This window comes from Aricia agestis, chromosome 13 (assembly GCF_905147365.1).
Source record: "Aricia agestis chromosome 13, ilAriAges1.1, whole genome shotgun sequence".
Lineage (NCBI taxonomy): Eukaryota > Metazoa > Arthropoda > Insecta > Lepidoptera > Lycaenidae > Aricia > Aricia agestis.
Genome location: NC_056418.1, coordinates 8,567,361 through 8,587,176, shown reverse-complemented (window position 1 = coordinate 8,587,176; position 19,816 = coordinate 8,567,361). Strand labels below are relative to the sequence as shown.

Here is a 19,816-nt window from a genome sequence, read left to right as displayed (position 1 = left end):
AACCGAAAACTGACCGAATGCATTAACTTTTATTGATATTACTTTGGACAATGAACATGGGTTTAGGTAACAGGCTTGTTACATTTACATGTAAACCTTGTTATATCAATGAACCCTTCACGATATACAGAACCTAGATAATATTGCAGGCCCTAGGTATTAAAAAACATTATTTCTAGTTAAAATTAAAATCTAATAGTGATATCAGTGATCAGACTATAATAAGAGTTCAAGAATGGTTCTTTATCGCACCATCGAATTTATTTCTACGGAAGAGTAGACAAAGTAACGGATTGATAAAGGAAATAAGCCTGCAGCAGACTGCTGAGGAACTTAAGGCACAACTTTAAACCAAGTCTCATTATTACTAACTAAGTAACGCCCCGGGCAACTTCATTGCACCGAATTTTCATCCGTACATTCTTCCCGACTAAAAAGTTCTATATTACGTCACCATGTGATCAAGCTGAAGATAGTTTTGGACCCAATCAAGTCTGTACATCATATTTTATTCGACCTTATGCTTAGCTTGAGTAATACCTAGCAAATACCACACATAAACGATAGAGAATTCTATGCAAGTTATTAACCGTAGTTAGTGGCTCACCGCTCAAGTTCCCTTGTTATTCGTCTGCGAGGGTCGCCTACGCCGTATCGATCGGGCACGGGCGCCGGGCTACGTCAAAACTGCGTCATCGCAGGGCCCCGAGGGCCGAGGACATGTTTGTCAACAGACCGTTGCGTCTTTAATTAACGAGTTGGGGACTGGGGTGTTTATGACCGTTTGTGTGACTATTTCAAAGGGGGTTCAAAAACAGTTTAATTTTTCCACTATTTCACTTTTAGGGTCATAAACTCATAACTCATACATAAATGAGGCTTAAAAGGTTTCATTCTGTTTTTCAGCTTTGTTGAGGATTATAAAAACAGACCTTTTATTAAGGCCTCTCCACGTTGCAGTTGACCCATGATGGACAAATATAGGCGATTCCGAACGAACCCGTAGAGGTTTATATTATTCCGTCTATAATTGCTTAATATTAACAATTGATTAATTATTCATAGTTCTTACTGTGACTAGATATAATATATCTATTTGATCGATATAAGGGACTTACCCTTAGGACTTAGTTGCCCTATTTTAAACGAATTCGCGACTTCAGTAACAGGATCGAAGCCCTAGTATGGCTGTTCGTGTAATCTAATGTGACATTATATAATTAAAAAGGTTTCAGGAGGGTCTTATAGGTTATTGACTTACGATAGGGTACGGTATAACAGTTACATAGTGGTGTGAAGTATGGGATTTAAAAATCGATTTGATTGGCTTAAGATTATACGTTAGGGAAAGATTCATTTTATCAAAAGAAAGTTAACATATTCTTTTGATAAATATGAATCATATTCATTTATAAAATGAATTATAAATGCGACATTTTGTCTGTCGGTGTCTGTTACCTATTCACGCCAAACCGCTGAGCCAATTTTGCATCCGGAATTTAGTATGGAGAAACTTTGAGTCACGGGAAAGGACATAGGATACGTTTCATCCCGGAAAAATGTGCGGTTTCCGCGCGATAAACGGATTTTGGCTAATACTAAAAATTGTTTATGTAATGTATGACACAGTACTAAAAATTTCAATTTTCCACAGCAACTAGCAACAAATTCATAAAAGTATCACAAATCCCATCAGCCTATTTTAATGTCCAATTAGTAACTATTTTTAAATTTATTCATCAAAGCATTAGTTTTATTACGATAAGATAAATTATTGTTGTTCTTCTGAGTAATTAATTTACACATGGAGATCTATTCTCATTACCGGTAATGGAATACATTTTTGCAACATTCTCAACAAATTCTTAACATGCGATACTGGATACATAGCTCCTTTTTAAGACGGTTAATACTAAATTACTGCAATTTTGACCTAACTGGGGACTGGATGTTTCTGTGAACCATCAACCATGTTGGTGCAGTGAACATCCATACTGATATCAATAGAAAAGTGTGCTTTCGGTTGTCTACACTCTTAAACCTTTAACTTTGCAGATATATTTTGGGACATAGGATAGCTTTTATTCCAAAAATGTAACCCCTCACGATAAACAAAATATTTCTACGCAAAAAAGATGCGATCACCACAAATAAATTCCATTAACAGACGCTTCGTAATCAACTTTAGAAAAGCTCTTATAAGACAAAAACTCGTATATCAAGCTCTTATATGCATAGCTATCGCATTCGCAATAGATAGGTAATGGGGATGCAACGTGCGAATTGCGGTATGCGGCAGAGCGACCGGCGGGGACCGCATTCCACAGCCCCGGACAACGGGTCTTGGACCCTAGCACATACCGCCTAGTGCCTAGTGAGTAGTGTTCACCAGTCTAGACTGGGAATAATATTTACTAGATGTCCCGACATACGTTATTATACGAATAGTATCAACTAGAATCTAGATGACGACCGCAACTCCGTTGCGCCAAAACTCGTTTATCGCGCGGGAAGCGTACATTTTTTTCGGGATAAAAAGTATCCTATGTCCTTTCCCGGGATTTAAAGTATCTCTGTACCAAATTTCAGCAAAATCGGTTCAGTCGTTTGGTCGTGAAGAGGTAACAGACAGACACACTTTCGCATTTATAATATTAGTATGGCATATGGATATTAACCTCGTAAATTTCAGAAACTCTAGAAAGCTTAACTTTTTTAACTCTAAAAGCATTTCCTGGACTGATAAGATTAAATGATTTAGCCAAATCGGTCCAGCCGATCTCAAGTTTCAGCGAGACGACCTCAAGTTTGAATAAGATATATACGTGCATATAATATACGTGGGAGAGCCATGCTTCGGCACGAATGGGCCGGCTCGACCGGAGAAATACCACGTTCTCCCAGAAAACCGGCGTGAAACAGCGCTTGCGCTGTGTTTCGCCGAGTGAGTGAGTTTATCGGAGGCCCGATTCCCTTCCCTATCCTCCCCTATTCCCTTCCCATTCCTACCTTCCCATATTACCCTATTCCCTCTTAAAAGGCCGGCAACGCACCTGCAGCTCTTCTAATGCTGCGAGTATCCATGGGCGACGGAAGTTGACCCGTTTGCTCGTTTGCCCCCTTATTTCATAAAAAAAAAGACAAGTCATAACGCGATACAAATAAGAGTCACTCCATTTACCAAACTTTTCAAGCCATTTAAAGTTTGGATTTTTTTCAAAATTTTTCGTTTTTGATAGTAAATAAAATAATCTGAAATATTACCATTCTTTATTATTTCTGTTCCCAGTTAATTTTAAAAATTAATATTATATTCTTAAAAAATGTATAAACTGAGAAGATAAACCGAGGTAGAGATAAGAGCTACCTACTCTATCATTAGACCGTAGACTTTGTTGACTTTGGCAACGGTTCGGGCAAGAACGGTTAGCGATCTCTAATTAAGCTTCAAGTCGGTTAAATCAGAAAGTTTTTGAAATATTAATGTCGAAAACTACTGCGCTGTTATGAAAGTGAAAAAATCTGGGCCAAATTTAACACCAACAGCGGAATTAACATACAGTTGTTTATATGAGAATTTTGAGCTTGTTATCCAAAGCAATGCATTTTTGCTTCTAATCACTACTTAACAAAATGTACTGATGTAAATCGCATTATAAATCATAATAGTATTAAGAGCTCACCTGACTCTAAAAATCAAACATCGTCCTTCTCTCTTCACACTCACGCCCGTCTTTCATATGCCAGGTGAAAAAGGACGGCGCGGAATCATGGCCGAGTTAGTTTTACTTGAATAAAAGACGAACTATAATGATTATGAAAAAAGTGTTTTGAGCAAATGTAGGTTTTATCAATACCTTTTAGATATTAAAAAATATAAAGAAAAGACAGCAAACTTCGAGGATCCAAGCAAAAATGTGTCTAAAACAAGGTTTTTTGTAAAAAAGAATCTATCGAGCATTTTTTGAGCAATCGTGTTTTCGTCTTGAGCACTTAATCTTTATGAACTGAAGTTACTTGTGTCAAAAAATCAGTTTTCTAGACCTTACAGATTTTGAGATCTAGGTTAAAGTATTTTTAGGGTCATATGGGCTCTTAATGTAGAGCCGTAAAGAACAAACTCTTATTTCTTCACGCCTAAACCACTGAATCATCAACTTCGAAAAGTATGAAAATACTCTGGGTCCCAAGAAAGGATAATCTTCTTATACATAACATAAAAAATTCTCGTGTCACAATGTTAGTTACCGGGTCCGGACGCCTCCGAAACGCCATTACTGATTTTTACATGAATATAAATAATATATAATAGAATCGGCTACTAGCTACTTTTTATATATAATTGATAAGTGCATTTGTTGAATAAATAATAGTAAATTATTACAACTCGAGACTGACGGCGACCATTGTTTGTGCGACGGGATAGCGATGGACGTTGCCATGGTGCCATACTTATTTAGTCACTTCAAGAAAATAGTATATATGGTAGGGCGAAATACCAACGTTTACCGGGACAGCTAGTTATATAGAATATTCCTGCGCGATAAACGAGCACAAAGTTGTAAGCAACATGAAATATTTATTTAGAGCCAATGTATAAAAAGTAAAAACACGTTGAAAATCTCAAGTTAAAACACCACGAGTGGTGTTGAAGTGAACGTTCATAGTTCATACACAAGTGGTGTGAGGTCACACCGTCACATAATGATATAACAAGTCATTCACGGATGACGGTTACTGACTCATCCGTGTTTATTTGCGTTCACACAAAAATTAAGACGACAATTCATCATTGCGGACGTTATAGGCCGATTTGCGCTAGTCTTACTATTCTTTTGTACAAACATAATGCTCTCTCTTTCATAATAAATAACGATAGTTTAGACCTAGTTCAGACATAACATCATCCACGAATCACGATTAACATTTACCTAGACACCAGTAGGTAAAGGATATTGTTATAGTTCCTGTATCTGGGTTAAAAATTTAGAATTAAGCGCATATGTGCCATCCGTTTTTTTCTGTACTGCACATTATGTATTAATTTGTAATTATTCAATAAAAAAAAAACTTTTGCTTCTGTTACAACTCACATTATGCACAGTGAACAGTCGCAACTATACACAAATATGCCCCTCTAATCTCTATCTATCAAATAATCGCGTAAAAAATTATATTAAAAATAATATTACCAACGTGGAGAGAGCCAAACTGCCTCCCAAGTGTCAAGAGGCATGACCAGTGGCAATATGTCATACACTTCCTACGCGAACATCAACCGCGTTATTCCAAGGCCGCAATCCATCAATTCCGATGTTTACACTAATGAGTATACGAAAGCACCTGTACATTTTTATTTCACCAATTAAAACTGTTCTTTTATATTATATACTAGCTGTTGCCCGCGACTTCGTCCGCGTCAGCAAAATGTGATAACAAAGATTTAAATATAAAAAAAATCCCCTTTTTAAGGTTCCTTTAAAAAAAGTAAAATATATCCTCCTCCTTTTCGGAAGTCGGTTAAAAAGTAGCCTAAGTTATTCCTTACTACATCAGCTATGTGCCTAAAAAAGTCCCGTCAAAATCCCTCCAGTCACTTCAGAGATTAGCCGGAGCAAACAGACAGACAGATAGACATACAGACAAAAATGGTAAAAAATGTTGTTTTGGTGTCTGTACCCAATAAACATTAATATGCATTTAGTAAAAAACGGTTCTTTCAATATTACAAACAGACACTCCAATTTTATTCATATGTATAGATGTATCTAGATTCTAGATAGATTATTATTTATTATAGACCTCCATTACTTACTATTGTGTTCTCTTGCTACTGAAGAAATGATTTGGTCCACTTTTAGAAGACTTTTTAAACATTTTACAGTATTTCTGGATCAATATGACCTGCAAAGTGCAAATTTTCAAGGAGAGAGCATATTCACTCTTAGAAGTCCGGCAACGCACCTGCAGCTCTTCTGATGTTGCGAGTGTCCATGGGCGGCGGTAGTTGCCTTCCATCAGGTGACCCGTTTGCTCGTTTACCCCCTTGGGCCTTTAGTCCCATTCCCTTTCATTTTTCTTTTCTTTGTTCTCGTAAATGAAAAATCTTCCAATAAGCCCATGCTTCAAGTCTTTAACCGTAATTGTAAATACGTGTAACGTGATATATTTTTGTTCTAATTTCTGCTTATCTACTGCACTAACGGAAGCCGACTGCAGAGGAAGTCCGCTAGTTTTTCTAATGACTAACGACATACTGAGTACGAAACTTATCTCTACATGATGGAAATTCCTTAGCCTAATGCAAAGAACAAAAAAAATATATTATAAGTATCAAAAAACGGTTGCAACAACGGTTTAGCAAACACGTTCATATCTAGACTCAAATTATAAATGCCTATCATAATATCGGTCAGGTCCAATTTTAATAAATATTAACACACTTTCTATCATAATCAATAATCTTACGTAATTTACATTACGATAATAATCGTCTATGATAATGCAATGACGCAAGATATTTGGGCATCACAAGACTGTCGGTGCTGCTTTGACTAAAATGTTTTATGTACCACTTAGGTTATGCAAAGTAATTTCTTTATTGTGTTGACTCAGTTCAATTGAACCTTAATTATGTTTACTGTTAACTTACGAAGAGTTTAGCAATTGTAAATAATGAGTGGTCACTGGTCAGTAGAATAACTACTACGTACCTGCTGGCTGCTATCTATGCAATACTTTTGTTTTTTGCTCTACATACTTCTAAATTATAATACTTATACAGTAGATTAATTATTTTTTTACCTGAAAATACATCATTTATGGCAATACTAAGCATAGTCCAAGCTACGCTAAACAACTTTAGCAGTGATATAAAATTCTTAAAACTTTTTACCTTGGCACAAACGGGCACGGGAATTTTTCTTTTTCTTTTATAAAATGATTTCTAAAAATAATTTGCCAATTCGAATGCACTTCTATAAATTATGGTATGTCGATACTTATGTGAAATATACAACACAGCTGGCCGTCTTTATACGGTAGCCGGTCACGAGTCACGACTATTTCGTATTTTCTCGGTTGGGAAGAAAAATTCCTTTAAAGAATTCACCAAATAACAAAGCAAGAAATGTAAGGTACCTTTAATTATTAATGCCCAAATGCTTTTGGAATATATCCAAATAAATCCAAAAATGTGTCTATCTGTCTGTCTCCTCTTCACGTTCAAACCGCTGAAACCTTTTTTTTTGTGAAATTTGGTATGGAGATACTTTGAGTCCCGGGAAAGGATATATAGGACACTTATTTATCCCGGAAAAATTTATGGTTCCCGAGATTTTGGCTCAACGGAGTACATTTTAAAAGCAAAGGTTGTCAAGAAGAAGCAGCAATCATTAGAATGCAGCGAAAACAGGAAACCAATATTTTTAAAACTTTGAGGCCAAGTGCCAGCACAATAGACAAGTTTTACCAATTTGTACGTTAACTTTATCATTAATATGCAATTATTATAATAATATTATTCTCTTGTATCATGACCTCAGTGTGAACATACACATCTTGGACCTTGGCGTACCAACAACCTTGTTCATGGTCCACGGCTGCGCATACTAGTTTTCGTCAAGTTTTGTAATTTCGTTTTATGCTAAGTACTCCCATGCGGTTTTGCTCGATAGTTTTACTCCAAATCGAGTAATAATTACTGTGTGGACCTCAAAACTGACAGCTCGAAGGCTCGCATCGAGCCGGCTTGATGGAATTAAATATTATATCGATTTAGAGTAAAACTATCGAGCAATGATGAATGTGTGTATGAAAGCCTGAGCCGCAGGTTTTGCTCGACGTTATTGCTCGATCGAGCAAAACCGTATGTGAGTACTTAGCTTTAAGCTGCTTATTATACGTTCCAACTTCCGAGTTCCGACATAACTAATCCGATTTAAGTAATTTAATCAATAATATTTCGATTAGGTAGCTACGATTGGCACCAATGACTAATTGATGAAAATGTTGTGATCAATCTAGAGTCCAGACAGTGTTGATAGGTTACACAGTGCGAGCAACTGAAGTGACAGCAGACAGCTACTGTGCCTGTATGCTCGCACGAAAGCAGCTCGACTCGCCTCCCTGAGTCACACCATGCACGCTGCTGACGTCGCAGTAGATAGGTTATAATGTCCCAGTGACATCGCCTAGTCGAGTTGTATCTGTAGTGGGGGAAGGCGAGTGGCGAGTGAATACAAAAATTGTTGTAGTAACTTGCACCCGAGCAGCTGACCCACTCGCACATTTAAGTTACTCGTATGATGCGGTCACATGATGCAAGTAGCTGCATCTCAGTAACTGACTAATCCTGCTCGCATGTCAGCTCGCACCGAAACCAGGCATTAGAAACTAAGAAAGACAGATGAAGGCACAATGTTGTCTGGCAGTACTTGAGTATAGTTCCTCAATCCTCAAAATTAAATTACAAAGCTGTCGGTATCTAATTATAATCTACATATTGTCTCTAACGTTTTCCAAACCAACGCTATTAATTTATTAACAAACTATTGGAATAATGTTAACTGGCACAGCGGGGCTAAAATGGTCGCTTCGAAGAATCATGATATGAATCATAATATGATTCATTTTTCTAAAATCGCAAAATGCAACTCTGATTGCAATTCATTTCTGTATTTTTGTACTGAATTGACATTTGTCAGTTTGACAGTTTTGACAATTCATTTGCTGAATTGATTGAGAGGAATTGCTAAATGTGACCATTTTAGCCCCGGAATGCACTGGGTTGCAATTTTGCAAAAAAGCACCGAATTAGGCTTAGCTTGTCTGTGTGCATCTATTGATTATTGACATCTATCGTTGGCAATACTATCAAATGGGCTATTTGTCCAACATGGGCCAACGTGAAAAGGCCGGAAACCTTTTTTAATATCACTTAGAGATCGTATAATTAGTATTCTCAGAAGTAATCTCAATCTACTAGCATGTTTATCATCACTGCTAGATGTATAGGTCAGTTCCTTTCACTTTGATGCTTCGGCCAGAAGTACCGACTACCGAGGGCACTGCAGGTCAGAGTCGGCGGACAATGTAGTGCTAGATGGAGAATGTAGGTCTTATCAAAACATTTTCTAGTTTAGAGAATCAAATTAGTTTTGAAGGTAATTAATATTTAATAATTACTAGCTGTCCCGGCAAACGTTTCTTTGTTATATAAAGTATTTCGGCCGTATTATTTTATTGAAGTGACTAAATAAGTATGTCACCATGGCAACGTCCATCGCTATCCCGTCGCACAAACAATGGTCGCCGTCAGTCTCGAGTTGTAATAATTTACTATTATTTATTTAAAAAATTCACTTATCAATATAAAAAAGTACCCAGTAGCCGATTCTCAGACCCACTGAATATGCAATATAAAATTTGGTTAAAATCAGTAAAGCCGTTTTATTTTTATTTTTTCGTTATTATAAGATTTCGTGTCATCCATGTATAGAACAGTGTGCTTCAAATGTAGTAACACGGAACACCTTAAACCTTAATAGTAAATGTAATGCCTGAGATACGCAATTTGTTAAGACGGTCGCGGCGCGGCATTCTCATAATTTAGATAGTTTAAGTCCAGAGGAAGGTCCTGGAAATTAAACCTGCATTCTTTCCAATTTCAAGAGAGGTATAACGCATCAGCTGTATCTTGCAGATTGTAAGTAAACCTTGAATTACAAGATAATATTTTTTACTATTTATTTCGTTAAACACAGAGAGGTGATAAGATCATATTAATAGCGTTTATTTGAATCTAGATCTTCGCAATAGAGCATAGTGCGTGCGAAATCTGGGGAGGCTATACAGAAATCGTGTCCTAATTTTGTATATTCTGAGATTATCATAAGGTCATCATTGGCCAACACTCTCGATCACGTGACAAAAATGTCGTAAAGTGTATAAAAGTCGTGATGATCACGTGATATAAACCAGTGAGTTTTGCCAAAAGTTTGTTGATAAAATTAAGTGACAATTTCCCCAATGCAACGCGATATGCATACGTAGGGTAAATCGTTATGCCGCGTTTCTATGCGATTATGCATGCCAAGGCTTGACCAGCGTCCACAAGCACAAGCGTGTAAAGAGAGTATCTGGCGTGGCTTGGTGAGCGTGAGCTTGTGGACGCTTGTATATGATGTATTCGATCCGGTATGGTGTCGGTACTCGGTTTTTGGACACAGATCAAAGGGCGCTTGCTTGGATGTACCGTGTACTTAACACACTGACGCATTCACAAGCGTGTAAACGACTTCCAATGCCAAGCGAGATTTGTGGACGCTTGTGCCTTGTGGATGCTTGCCAAACCTTGGCAAGCATGGAAACCCAGCATTAGAAGTTAGAACAATATTGTGTTGTTTAATGTTTCCTTGGTTACTAAAAATTTAACAAAATGGGGTGATATTTAAAAGGACTAATATTTTAACAACATTAGGATTAGGAATTACGGCGGCACTTTTAAAGAGATTTAATGATAACTTAACTTTAATGTAAAGACTCTCTGACCGCCGCGCCAGGCCGCGCCGTACTCAGAGACATTCAATTATTATTAATAAGCTTCAATTTAATGAAGAGTTTGACAGATAATGTATGGGGGCTTATGTCAAAATTATGAATTAATTACATTTTAGTAATTAATGTTCCACTCTGAATGCGACAGTGAGTGCGGCTGAATGTAGCTAAAATGAAGATTCTGTCAAAATAAAAAGTTTCACTTCTAAATATTTTCTCAGGAGAAATTTCCTACTTGTGCGGTCAAGTAACCTAGACTTACGAGATAAAACCTATCAGTGTAAGTGCATTCACTTAATACTTTGCTGTTAATTGGTTTTTAGACCGCGCTTATCACTTTATAAGCTCGTTTGCGAGTCATTAACACTTATTAATTATTATTATCTAGCCCTGGCAATGGAGATTATAATGCATTTAGATTTTTTTAAATGTTTTATTAGAAAATATTTATTAATCGTGCCTTGCTGTTACTTTCTTTGGATATTTTTTTAGCCTGATGAGAGTAAGGTAGGACTGCTAAATAAAGAAAATCGTTAACCCTTTACTGCATATGAAGCCATTTCTGGCTCTTCAGATTAAACATTTTTTTCTGCCTTTATTATAATGAGAATGGATTATATATTTTCACTCCTATATCAACTACTTCTCTGTCGATCGAAACGTATTTTTTGCTGATGGAAAAATGTCATCTGCGAATGTAATTTAACTTTTTAGCGGCGCAGGCGCATGAAACATACAAAGCAAAATTTTATGAGACTTTGACGATGTATAATATTGAAAAAATGTACGATGTTCGTGTGTTAAAAAATCCGATTATAATGTTCAAAGGTTCTTTTTACTTTCTGTAATAAGAACCTTTGAACATTTGGTTGGTTGTTGGTTTCTCTGCTATTTTTTCTGAATTTTCCGTGGAAGCCACTTCTGGCTTCGTATGCATTCACCGATCTTACTTGCACGCTTTTATAGTACCAATAAGTTCACAAGAACTATCCCTGGTGATGATTTCATTAGTGATAAGTTAGGATCTGACTCGAATGAGAATAAATTACCGTTTTCTAACTTTCTCTAATTCAAATACAATAAAAGCATGGTTATTGTGGCGATATCTGGATATCCAACTAGTACTACAATTCTGCATCGCACTATCGAAGTTTTCTAACTGTGTCGGATAATATATTCTTACATAATTAATAATTGTACCACTTCGGCCTGACCAAAAAAAACACCCTTGACAAGTCGGAAGGTCTTCCTTTGCGGCCTCCACAATATGATCACATTAGTAACCCTCGACAAAAATACTCCTACTTCATCAAAATTAATAATTATGTTTCGCTCGCTTATAAAATGTGAAAATTGTTACGTTTTCTTATGCCTAAACGAGAAAAGAAACTCCTTCAAAGATTTTTAGAAAGCTAAATTCTGTACTTTTTATGCATATGAAGCCATTAATGGCTTCTCAAATTATTTTCTAAAATAAGTTACTAAAAAATTTTTTTTCTTAATAATTTTCTAATGAAGCAATATTAACCAGCAAAACATTTTTTTTTTCTTCATTCTATCATAAATCATAATTCATGCAATAGAGGGTTAAAATAGTTTAGAATTTTCTAACGTACACTTACTTAGAACTATGTCGTTTGTTTACCTCGCAGTATATTCCCGAGCCAACAACTGTCCTTTGTCATCGCTATAAAAATCTATGCAGCGGTTGAACCAATTTCTTAAAATTTAAAATTAAAAAAAAGTAAAAACTATAACCAAAAAGGTCAATTTAAAATTGGAACACAATCAAAAATTATAATCAGTAATCAGTAATCACAGATAAATAAGGACTACGAGCATTGATTCTACTCGTAACGTAATAGATAAACGCGAATCGCGATACACTGATAAGCTCACAATCAAGGTAGATAAATCTGTACAATCAAGAAGTCGTTATGTTTATGAGTTTTCTAGGCAAAGAAAGTTGCCCTTACACAAGGCTGAGCTGAGTTCATCGACTAGAGAACTGTTACTTTCAAAGGTCGTGCCGACTGCTCAACTTCAAAACAATACGACGCTAAAAAAGCAAATTGATTTCACTTTTTTCGGCGAACACAATGACGACACGGAATTGATGTTATTGATGATAGGAAGTCCCATCGTAAGAATGTTGCTATTAAAAATACATCCGTAGAAACTTGAGGATGCGTACCTATTGCGCATTTTCCACTTTTTTTAATCTAGAAAAAAAAATCGGCCAAGTACGAGTCGAAATCGCGCACGAAGGTACCATTATAGAGGAATTTTGCTTCGCCGTAGTCGGGTAAAAATAGGCCAAAAATTGTGTTTTTGTATATAATAATAATATATATATTATTATAAATTATTAAAGCAGTCAAGTGCCTAGCTGTTGCCATTATTGATTACGACGAAACAAGACCAAAAAATAACTTACTTTGTTGTATGGGAGCCCTCCTTAAATATTAATTTTGTTTTTTATAGTATATTTGTTGTAAGTGGCAACAGAAATACACAATCTGTGAAAATTTCAGAAGTCTAGGTATAGCGATTATTGAGTAACAGCCTGGAGAGAAATAGACAGACAGACAGACAGACATTGAAGTCCCAGTAATAAGGTCCCTTTGGGTACGGAACCCTATTAAGAACTTTATCGTATAAAACTATAATGCCGTAATTTTCCAATGTCCAACATTTTTAAGTCTAGTTTCTTAATACCTGTCACTTTTCAAATAAACTACTTGTTTGGTTTCTTACGTTTTTTGGACAGAAGTTTAAGGTACAAGGTTTATTAGGGTAAGTTCGGACACAGGGTAAGTCCGGATAATTCAACTTATCACTAAATTAGACAGTGTTTTAAAAAAAAGCCTGACTGTATCCGGCTTTATCCGGACACCCGTACTTACCCTGTATCCGAATTCTGAACTTACCCTGATTAACTATACCTACTAATCCGGAGCTGATATTGATTAATAAACATTTTGACGTCAGCTTACTTTTATTACATCAAAACTTCAGCAAAACCTTATCGAAACTTTATTTTTAGTAGAATCGACCTTCAGATTCCATTTTAATACCCACATGTTACATATTGCACACATATATTATGGTAGAGCTGACTCATTTTACAATCACTGAGCTTGTGCTGATAATGATCTTAAAAACAAACAAAAAAAACTTTTTTTTTTGTTATATGCAACAATGACAAATAGAAACATCCTAACAGTCATGGCATTGTACGTCTCACCTGTTTAATGCTTTCTACTGATTGTCTACACTACTATTATAAAGAGGAAAGATTTGATTTTTTGTTTGTTTGTTTGTTTGTTTGTTTGTTTGAGTCGAATAGGCTCCGAAACTACTAGACCGATTTGAAAAATTCTTTTACCATTGGAATCCTGCATTATTTCTGCTGAACATAGGCTAATTTTTATTTTGGAAAAATATAAGGTTCCGTAAGATATTTGGGATTTTCGGACGCAAGGTTTAAAAAATCAACCAGAAAAGTTACTTATTTTGCGTACGCTGCCTAAACTATAAAAGATAGAGGCATAAAATGTTCTAAGTAATTATAGATCTTTTAAATATCTACAAAAAAGTCCGCGACACACTATACCTATCTATGTTGAGTGAGGCACAATAACCATTTTTTTATTAAAAAATCTAGAATTTTTTTTGGACTATATTTAAATGCGTTTATTTAAATCATGCTATTGACCCTTATCAAAATAAATTATTTCATCACTAAGTACAGTTAATGTAGATAATATTTGGTCTTTGAATGATTAAAATTGGACGTTTGGTTTTAATGTTATGGCGAAATTAAAATATTACGATTTTTGCTGCACGTTGCGAATTGGGCGTCAAGGCGCGATGCGCGGGTGTGCGTGCGGTAGGGGAGAGATTTAATTATCAGTGCCACAGACTCGCCCGGAGAGTCCACGTAAATATTACCTCGATCGTGGGAATCGCAGACACAATAGATTTTCAATAGTTATGCGACAGCCGGGTGCTGCTTTATTGATTTGATATAGACTATCGTGCTTCATTATTATAATCCTAATTTCAAAAAAGCTTTAAAAGTTATGACTACGAAAGTAATATTTTTAGAACTTTTTAAAATAAGTTTTGAATGACTATTATTTTTGATTGCTATTATAATTAATTAATTTCTTTAACTATAAATCTCCAATAGCGGCAGCCGGCTGCCAGCATAACAATTGAAGATCTATTGTGTCTGCGATACCCACGATGCCGATGCACGATGGAAGTATTAATGCATATTTTTTAATCCACACTATTTCTGCTGAATATAGGCTATATTTAATGAGAGAAGACTGCAGGTAAGGATAAAATAATCAAACATAACACTTAAAATATAAAAATATAAAAAAAAAATACAATAAAAATGTGTTATATGTACATAATAATTATAATATAGTAGTTGCAGGCTAAATAATGTAAACTATTTTTATGTTCTGCTTAACTTAAAGATTGACTACCTTTATTTAAAAAAAATAATTTAAAAACCAATGTCCACCCGTGCGAAGCCGGGCCGGGTCGCTAGTGTACAATAAAACAAATGATAAAAACATCACCTGGATCATGTTGACATCCCTACTAAGTATATTATCTAGTAATTTCATCTATAAATTAAAAATAATGAAACGAATTCTTGCCATTTGTTTGCAATACAATATTCTTACAACTAAAAATTATTAATTTTTTATTCTTTATTAAAACCTAGCTTATAAAAATCTGATTTGCCCCCCCCTGGCCCAGAATCTGCGTAATTTGCCCAAGAATCTGGGTAATTTGCCCCCCCCCTGGCCCAGAACCTGGGTACGGGCATGTCTGTATGTAAAAAGTGTCCGCTGAAATGCCTTAAATTAGGGTGGCGCTACAGTAGCAACGGGGTAAATTTTAAATCATTTAGCAGCTTTTATTTCAGCTATTTTATGTTATATTTTTCAAAATATATTGGTATTAACCCAGTAATTCTGTGACTCGGCTATTCGGCTAACTTCAATTTATATTTTGTCACCAATTCATTCCATACCCTTTGCTGCAGCTAGCGCCACTCTTGGAGAATTTTTCAACTGTTATTTACTGCGTGCAGCTGGACACTTTTTCAAATATCCCCCATATAAGATAGTTTTCCTCCACCTACCCTCCATAGTTTTAATAGTAATAAAATTTTAAAAATACATTGATATAAGAATGCACCTATCAAGTGATAAATCAATTTTCCCTCCCCAAAATTTCTTGGAAATACTGTATAAACTATTTCTAAAATAAACATTAAAAGAGTTTACAGACTGTTAAAGTCATTCTGTATTCTAAGCATATTTGTCTCTACAACAAAGATATGCACTACACAAATTATCAATTTACAAGGTACACTTACAATTCCTCTCGCTGCCGTTGTGACAACACCATTTTCATTGTGGTTGGTTAACTTTTGAGGCGGCGAGCCCTCGGGTTCACTGCACTAAAGTCTTAACAATTCACACTGGGGCCGGCAGAAACGCCGTTGCCATTATCACACCTATAACAAATTAAAATACAATGTTGAAATTCGTTTCACAACTTTTATGAATTCAAACATTTATTTCACTTAAAAAATTTTAAAAATATTGTAAAGCTGTTATTGAGTTTTAGCAACATGTTTATAATTCTATTTAGAATTTAAATTTAACAATTAAAAAAGATTTTTGACGTGGGAGAGCCATGCTTCGGCACGAATGGGCCGGCTCGACCGGAGAAATACCACGTCCTCACAGAAAACCGGCGTGAAACAGCGCTTCCGCTGTGTTTCGCCGAGTGAGTGAGTTTACCGGAGGCCCAATCCCCTACCCTTTTCCTTTCCCTACCCTCCCCTATTTCCTTCCGTACCCTCCCCTATTCCGTTCCGTACCCTCCCCTATTCCCTTCCCTACCCTCCCCTATTACCCCTTAAAAGGCCGGCAACGCACCTACAGCTCTTCTGATGCTGCGAGTGTCCATGGGCGACGGAAGTTGCTTTCCATCAGGTGACCCGTTTGCTCGTTTGCCCCCTTATTTCATAAAAAAAAAAAAAAAAAAAAAAAAAAGATAAATATGTTACCTAACCTGCCATTAAACAATTATGAATTTATGGTCGATAAATAACTAATTAGAATCGGACCTCTTGGTCCGATTCTAATTAGTTATTTATCAGGTGCTACATCGAAAAAACATCTTTTAAAAATATATAAACTTATATATTCTAACTAGCTGTCCCGGTGAACTTCGTGTCACTTTAAAACCTTCCCTGGACTTCTACGAATATTTTAAGACTAAAATGAGCCCAATCCGTCCAGCCATTTTCGAGTTTTAGCGCGACTAACACATTTAAAAATCCATTTATATATATATAGATATGTCATATATATAAAATATTCTATTTTAGAACAAGATGTACACAAGATGTGAAAGATGCAGCAAAGTAGCAAAAGCTAAAATAATTGATCCATTCAGTTAAAAAGCTGTAGCGCTATTTAAATGTGCTGTTGTTTATGTTTTGCCTGAACATGAATCTGAACAGTGTTTAAGTATGACTAGATGAATTTAACCTCTAAATATTTAAAATATAGTTATTTACTAATTTTTCTGTACACTCTTGGGTAAAAATAATAAAAATCTTTACAAGTGAATTACAACTTAAACCTAACAACTACCTCTATTTATGAATTTGTAAAGAAAGCGCATTATAATACTCTAATTATTATGATTATCTTACAATGTTTTGCATTTTTACATTCACTTGCCATGATTACTAATTACAGAAAAAGTTGCAAGAATTTTGTGTAAACAACACATAAATTACTATATATTTTAAGATATTAGAAAGTGGAAAATAAATAATGATAATTTTATAATAATACACAATATTTAGAATCTCTTGCAGGTACCACAGAAAAAGTTTTGATAAAATTATTGATTTTTGGATAACAAGTGTAGAAGAATATTAATCAATTCGGTGGACATTTATATACAGATATTTTCCTAGAAGTTAGTCTTTCAGCTTACTTTAGGAATTATTTGCGCGAATTTTGTAGTAATTTACAGCACTACTTAGGTAGGTAGGTACTCCAAATTCCAAAATGACTCAGAAATCAAATGTCAAAATGCAATGTCAATTTGCCACATCAACTAAAATGGTTATAAATACAATTTTTAGGCAAATTCATCTCAATATCAATGGTTTTACTAATCCAGATTTCCACTTAAGTTTGTTAGTTTAATAAAATCGTTGGAAAGAGGAACGGCCATATTGAACTAAATCCAGCTGAAAAAATCTAGACATGGTTCACAACAGTCACTCTGTAAAAGGTTTTTCGACAATAAATTATGATTCAATACTTACAAGAAATAGAAATCACTAAATATTGCACTTTTGTTTTAGATAAATATCACTCGCACTATAAACACACTACACACAAGACCTGAGGCAGAAAACCGTTTCGTTGCAGTGGCTCAAATTTATTCAATACAATGGCGAATTCGATTTTTCTTTTTCTTTTCCTTCAAAAGACTTCATTTACCGCCATCTATGTTCACTAATGGGAAACATTTTTTCAGTCTGGCAACTTCATCAGCAACTTTAAAATATTTTATCTATGAGGAGAACTGTCAAAAATTGCGTTTTTGTATGATGACAGCGTTAGTTCCTTTTTTCGCCACGTGCATTTAAAACCTTGTTAAGCTCTATGGTTATGGTTAAATATGGCGTCTTGATGGCGTCCATTTTTAACTTTATCAAAGATTTGACATTTTGCACTGTAGTCAAAGTTAAAGTTACAGTTAAAGTTAAAGTTAGTTGGTGCAATCCAGTCTTAATGATTAAGTAACCAAAATTTAGTCAAGTGGAATAACATTTAGAAAGCTAGGATCCTAATTAGTGTACTAAATCGGAAAAAGTGTGGCTTCTGACTGACTAAATCAGTGTTGCCAGATGGTTTCAACCTTTTATTGTTAATTATAATAAAGTCAATATATAGTTATACGATCTGGAATCCATTCGTAGGTAATTTTTAAAGTCTGCTGATTCCAAGTACAGTAGGGCCTCATTAATCCGGAGAGGCAAAAACACGACTCTTTGCGGATTATCGAGGCGTCCAGATTATAGCAATATTTAATGTTAGATAGTTCTAATAAAACACATGTATAACCTTAGTTTCTATAATCAATTTTTTTATATCAATGTCTAATATTTACGTGGTGGCGCCATGATCTTAGCCAACGCGCTAAATTGACACTGTACTACGTATTAGGGTCAATTCAGACCGCAACGTGACATGGTGAGGCGAGGTGCGACGCGGCATGAATTTGTATGGATTTGACAAATTTCATGCGTGAGACGTCTTGCGAATCTGTCAAATCCATATAAATTTAGAAATGCATCTACGCGTTGCGTTGCTCTCTGAATCAACCCTTTAACATGAAAAGCGATTAACAAAAGACTGACGGCGCATTGGCTCATGAGTTATGACAGCCCGCACTTACACTCACCGGACTTCCCCGCGAATCCCATTGGCCGGCCGGATTGCAGCGATCACTAAACAAGCGGGAGTCCAGATTACCGAGGCCCTACTGTAGTTCAGAAAGTTCATAATTCATAATTTTTCGTGGAGCAAAAATTCTTTCAACCATCTTTTTCGCCTTTTATTTATTTGGATTTTCATTGAGCCAACAGCTAAGCCTATGAGAAGACCAATTTTTTGTTGCTTTGACAGAACTGGAGCCATTATGAAGACGTCTGGCCAAAATCACCGCGTCGTCACAACCAAGTCACAACTGATTTAGTTACTAAATTAGGACAAGTGGAATAAGAATTAGTCTTCTTAATTTAGGATTCTCGTCATATTTTAATCCATACTCTTTTTTGCCAAGCTGTACAGTTCGACAAGGCTTTATATGAACGTGGCGAGAAAAGGAACTAAATGCTTCTATCATACAAAAATGTCATTTTTGCGATATGTTTGACAGTTCTCCCTTACCAGCAGCGCCTCCGTCAATGTCACCCACGACGTTCTAAAAAACCTTGTCGAGCTGTACTGTGTACATAAATCATAATAATATACAATTTTATTTTTATTAACTTGAACAATATTATGAATCAGGTATATTTTTGGTCTTTAACGTAATAATTCATATAATTATTTTTATAAAAACGTAGCTCAAGCCTCAAAGTATGAAAATAACCTTAAACTTATAATACCTATACTGTCGTAAAAAT

The 19,816-nt window shown here is 35.4% G+C and overlaps 1 protein-coding gene across 2 annotated transcripts in view; it reads right to left on the bottom strand.

Annotated features, from left to right (window-relative positions):
• LOC121733375 (lissencephaly-1 homolog) overlaps window positions 1–18,101 on the bottom strand; it is a 43,890-nt gene extending 25,789 nt beyond the window's left edge. Inside the window, exons 1-2 of one of the 2 annotated variants that reach the window (XM_042123601.1) lie at window positions 17,945–18,101; window positions 15,965–16,105 (exon numbers count right to left, since the gene is read on the bottom strand). In XM_042123601.1, the coding sequence (XP_041979535.1) occupies window positions 15,965–16,002 (38 nt within the window). In that variant the 5' untranslated portion in view covers window positions 16,003–16,105; window positions 17,945–18,101. Of the gene's footprint in view, window positions 1–15,964; window positions 16,106–17,607; window positions 17,627–17,944 lie in introns of those variants that run through there. The other variant, XM_042123602.1, reaches the window with a different exon arrangement.
• Between the last annotated feature and the right edge of the window lie 1,715 nt (window positions 18,102–19,816).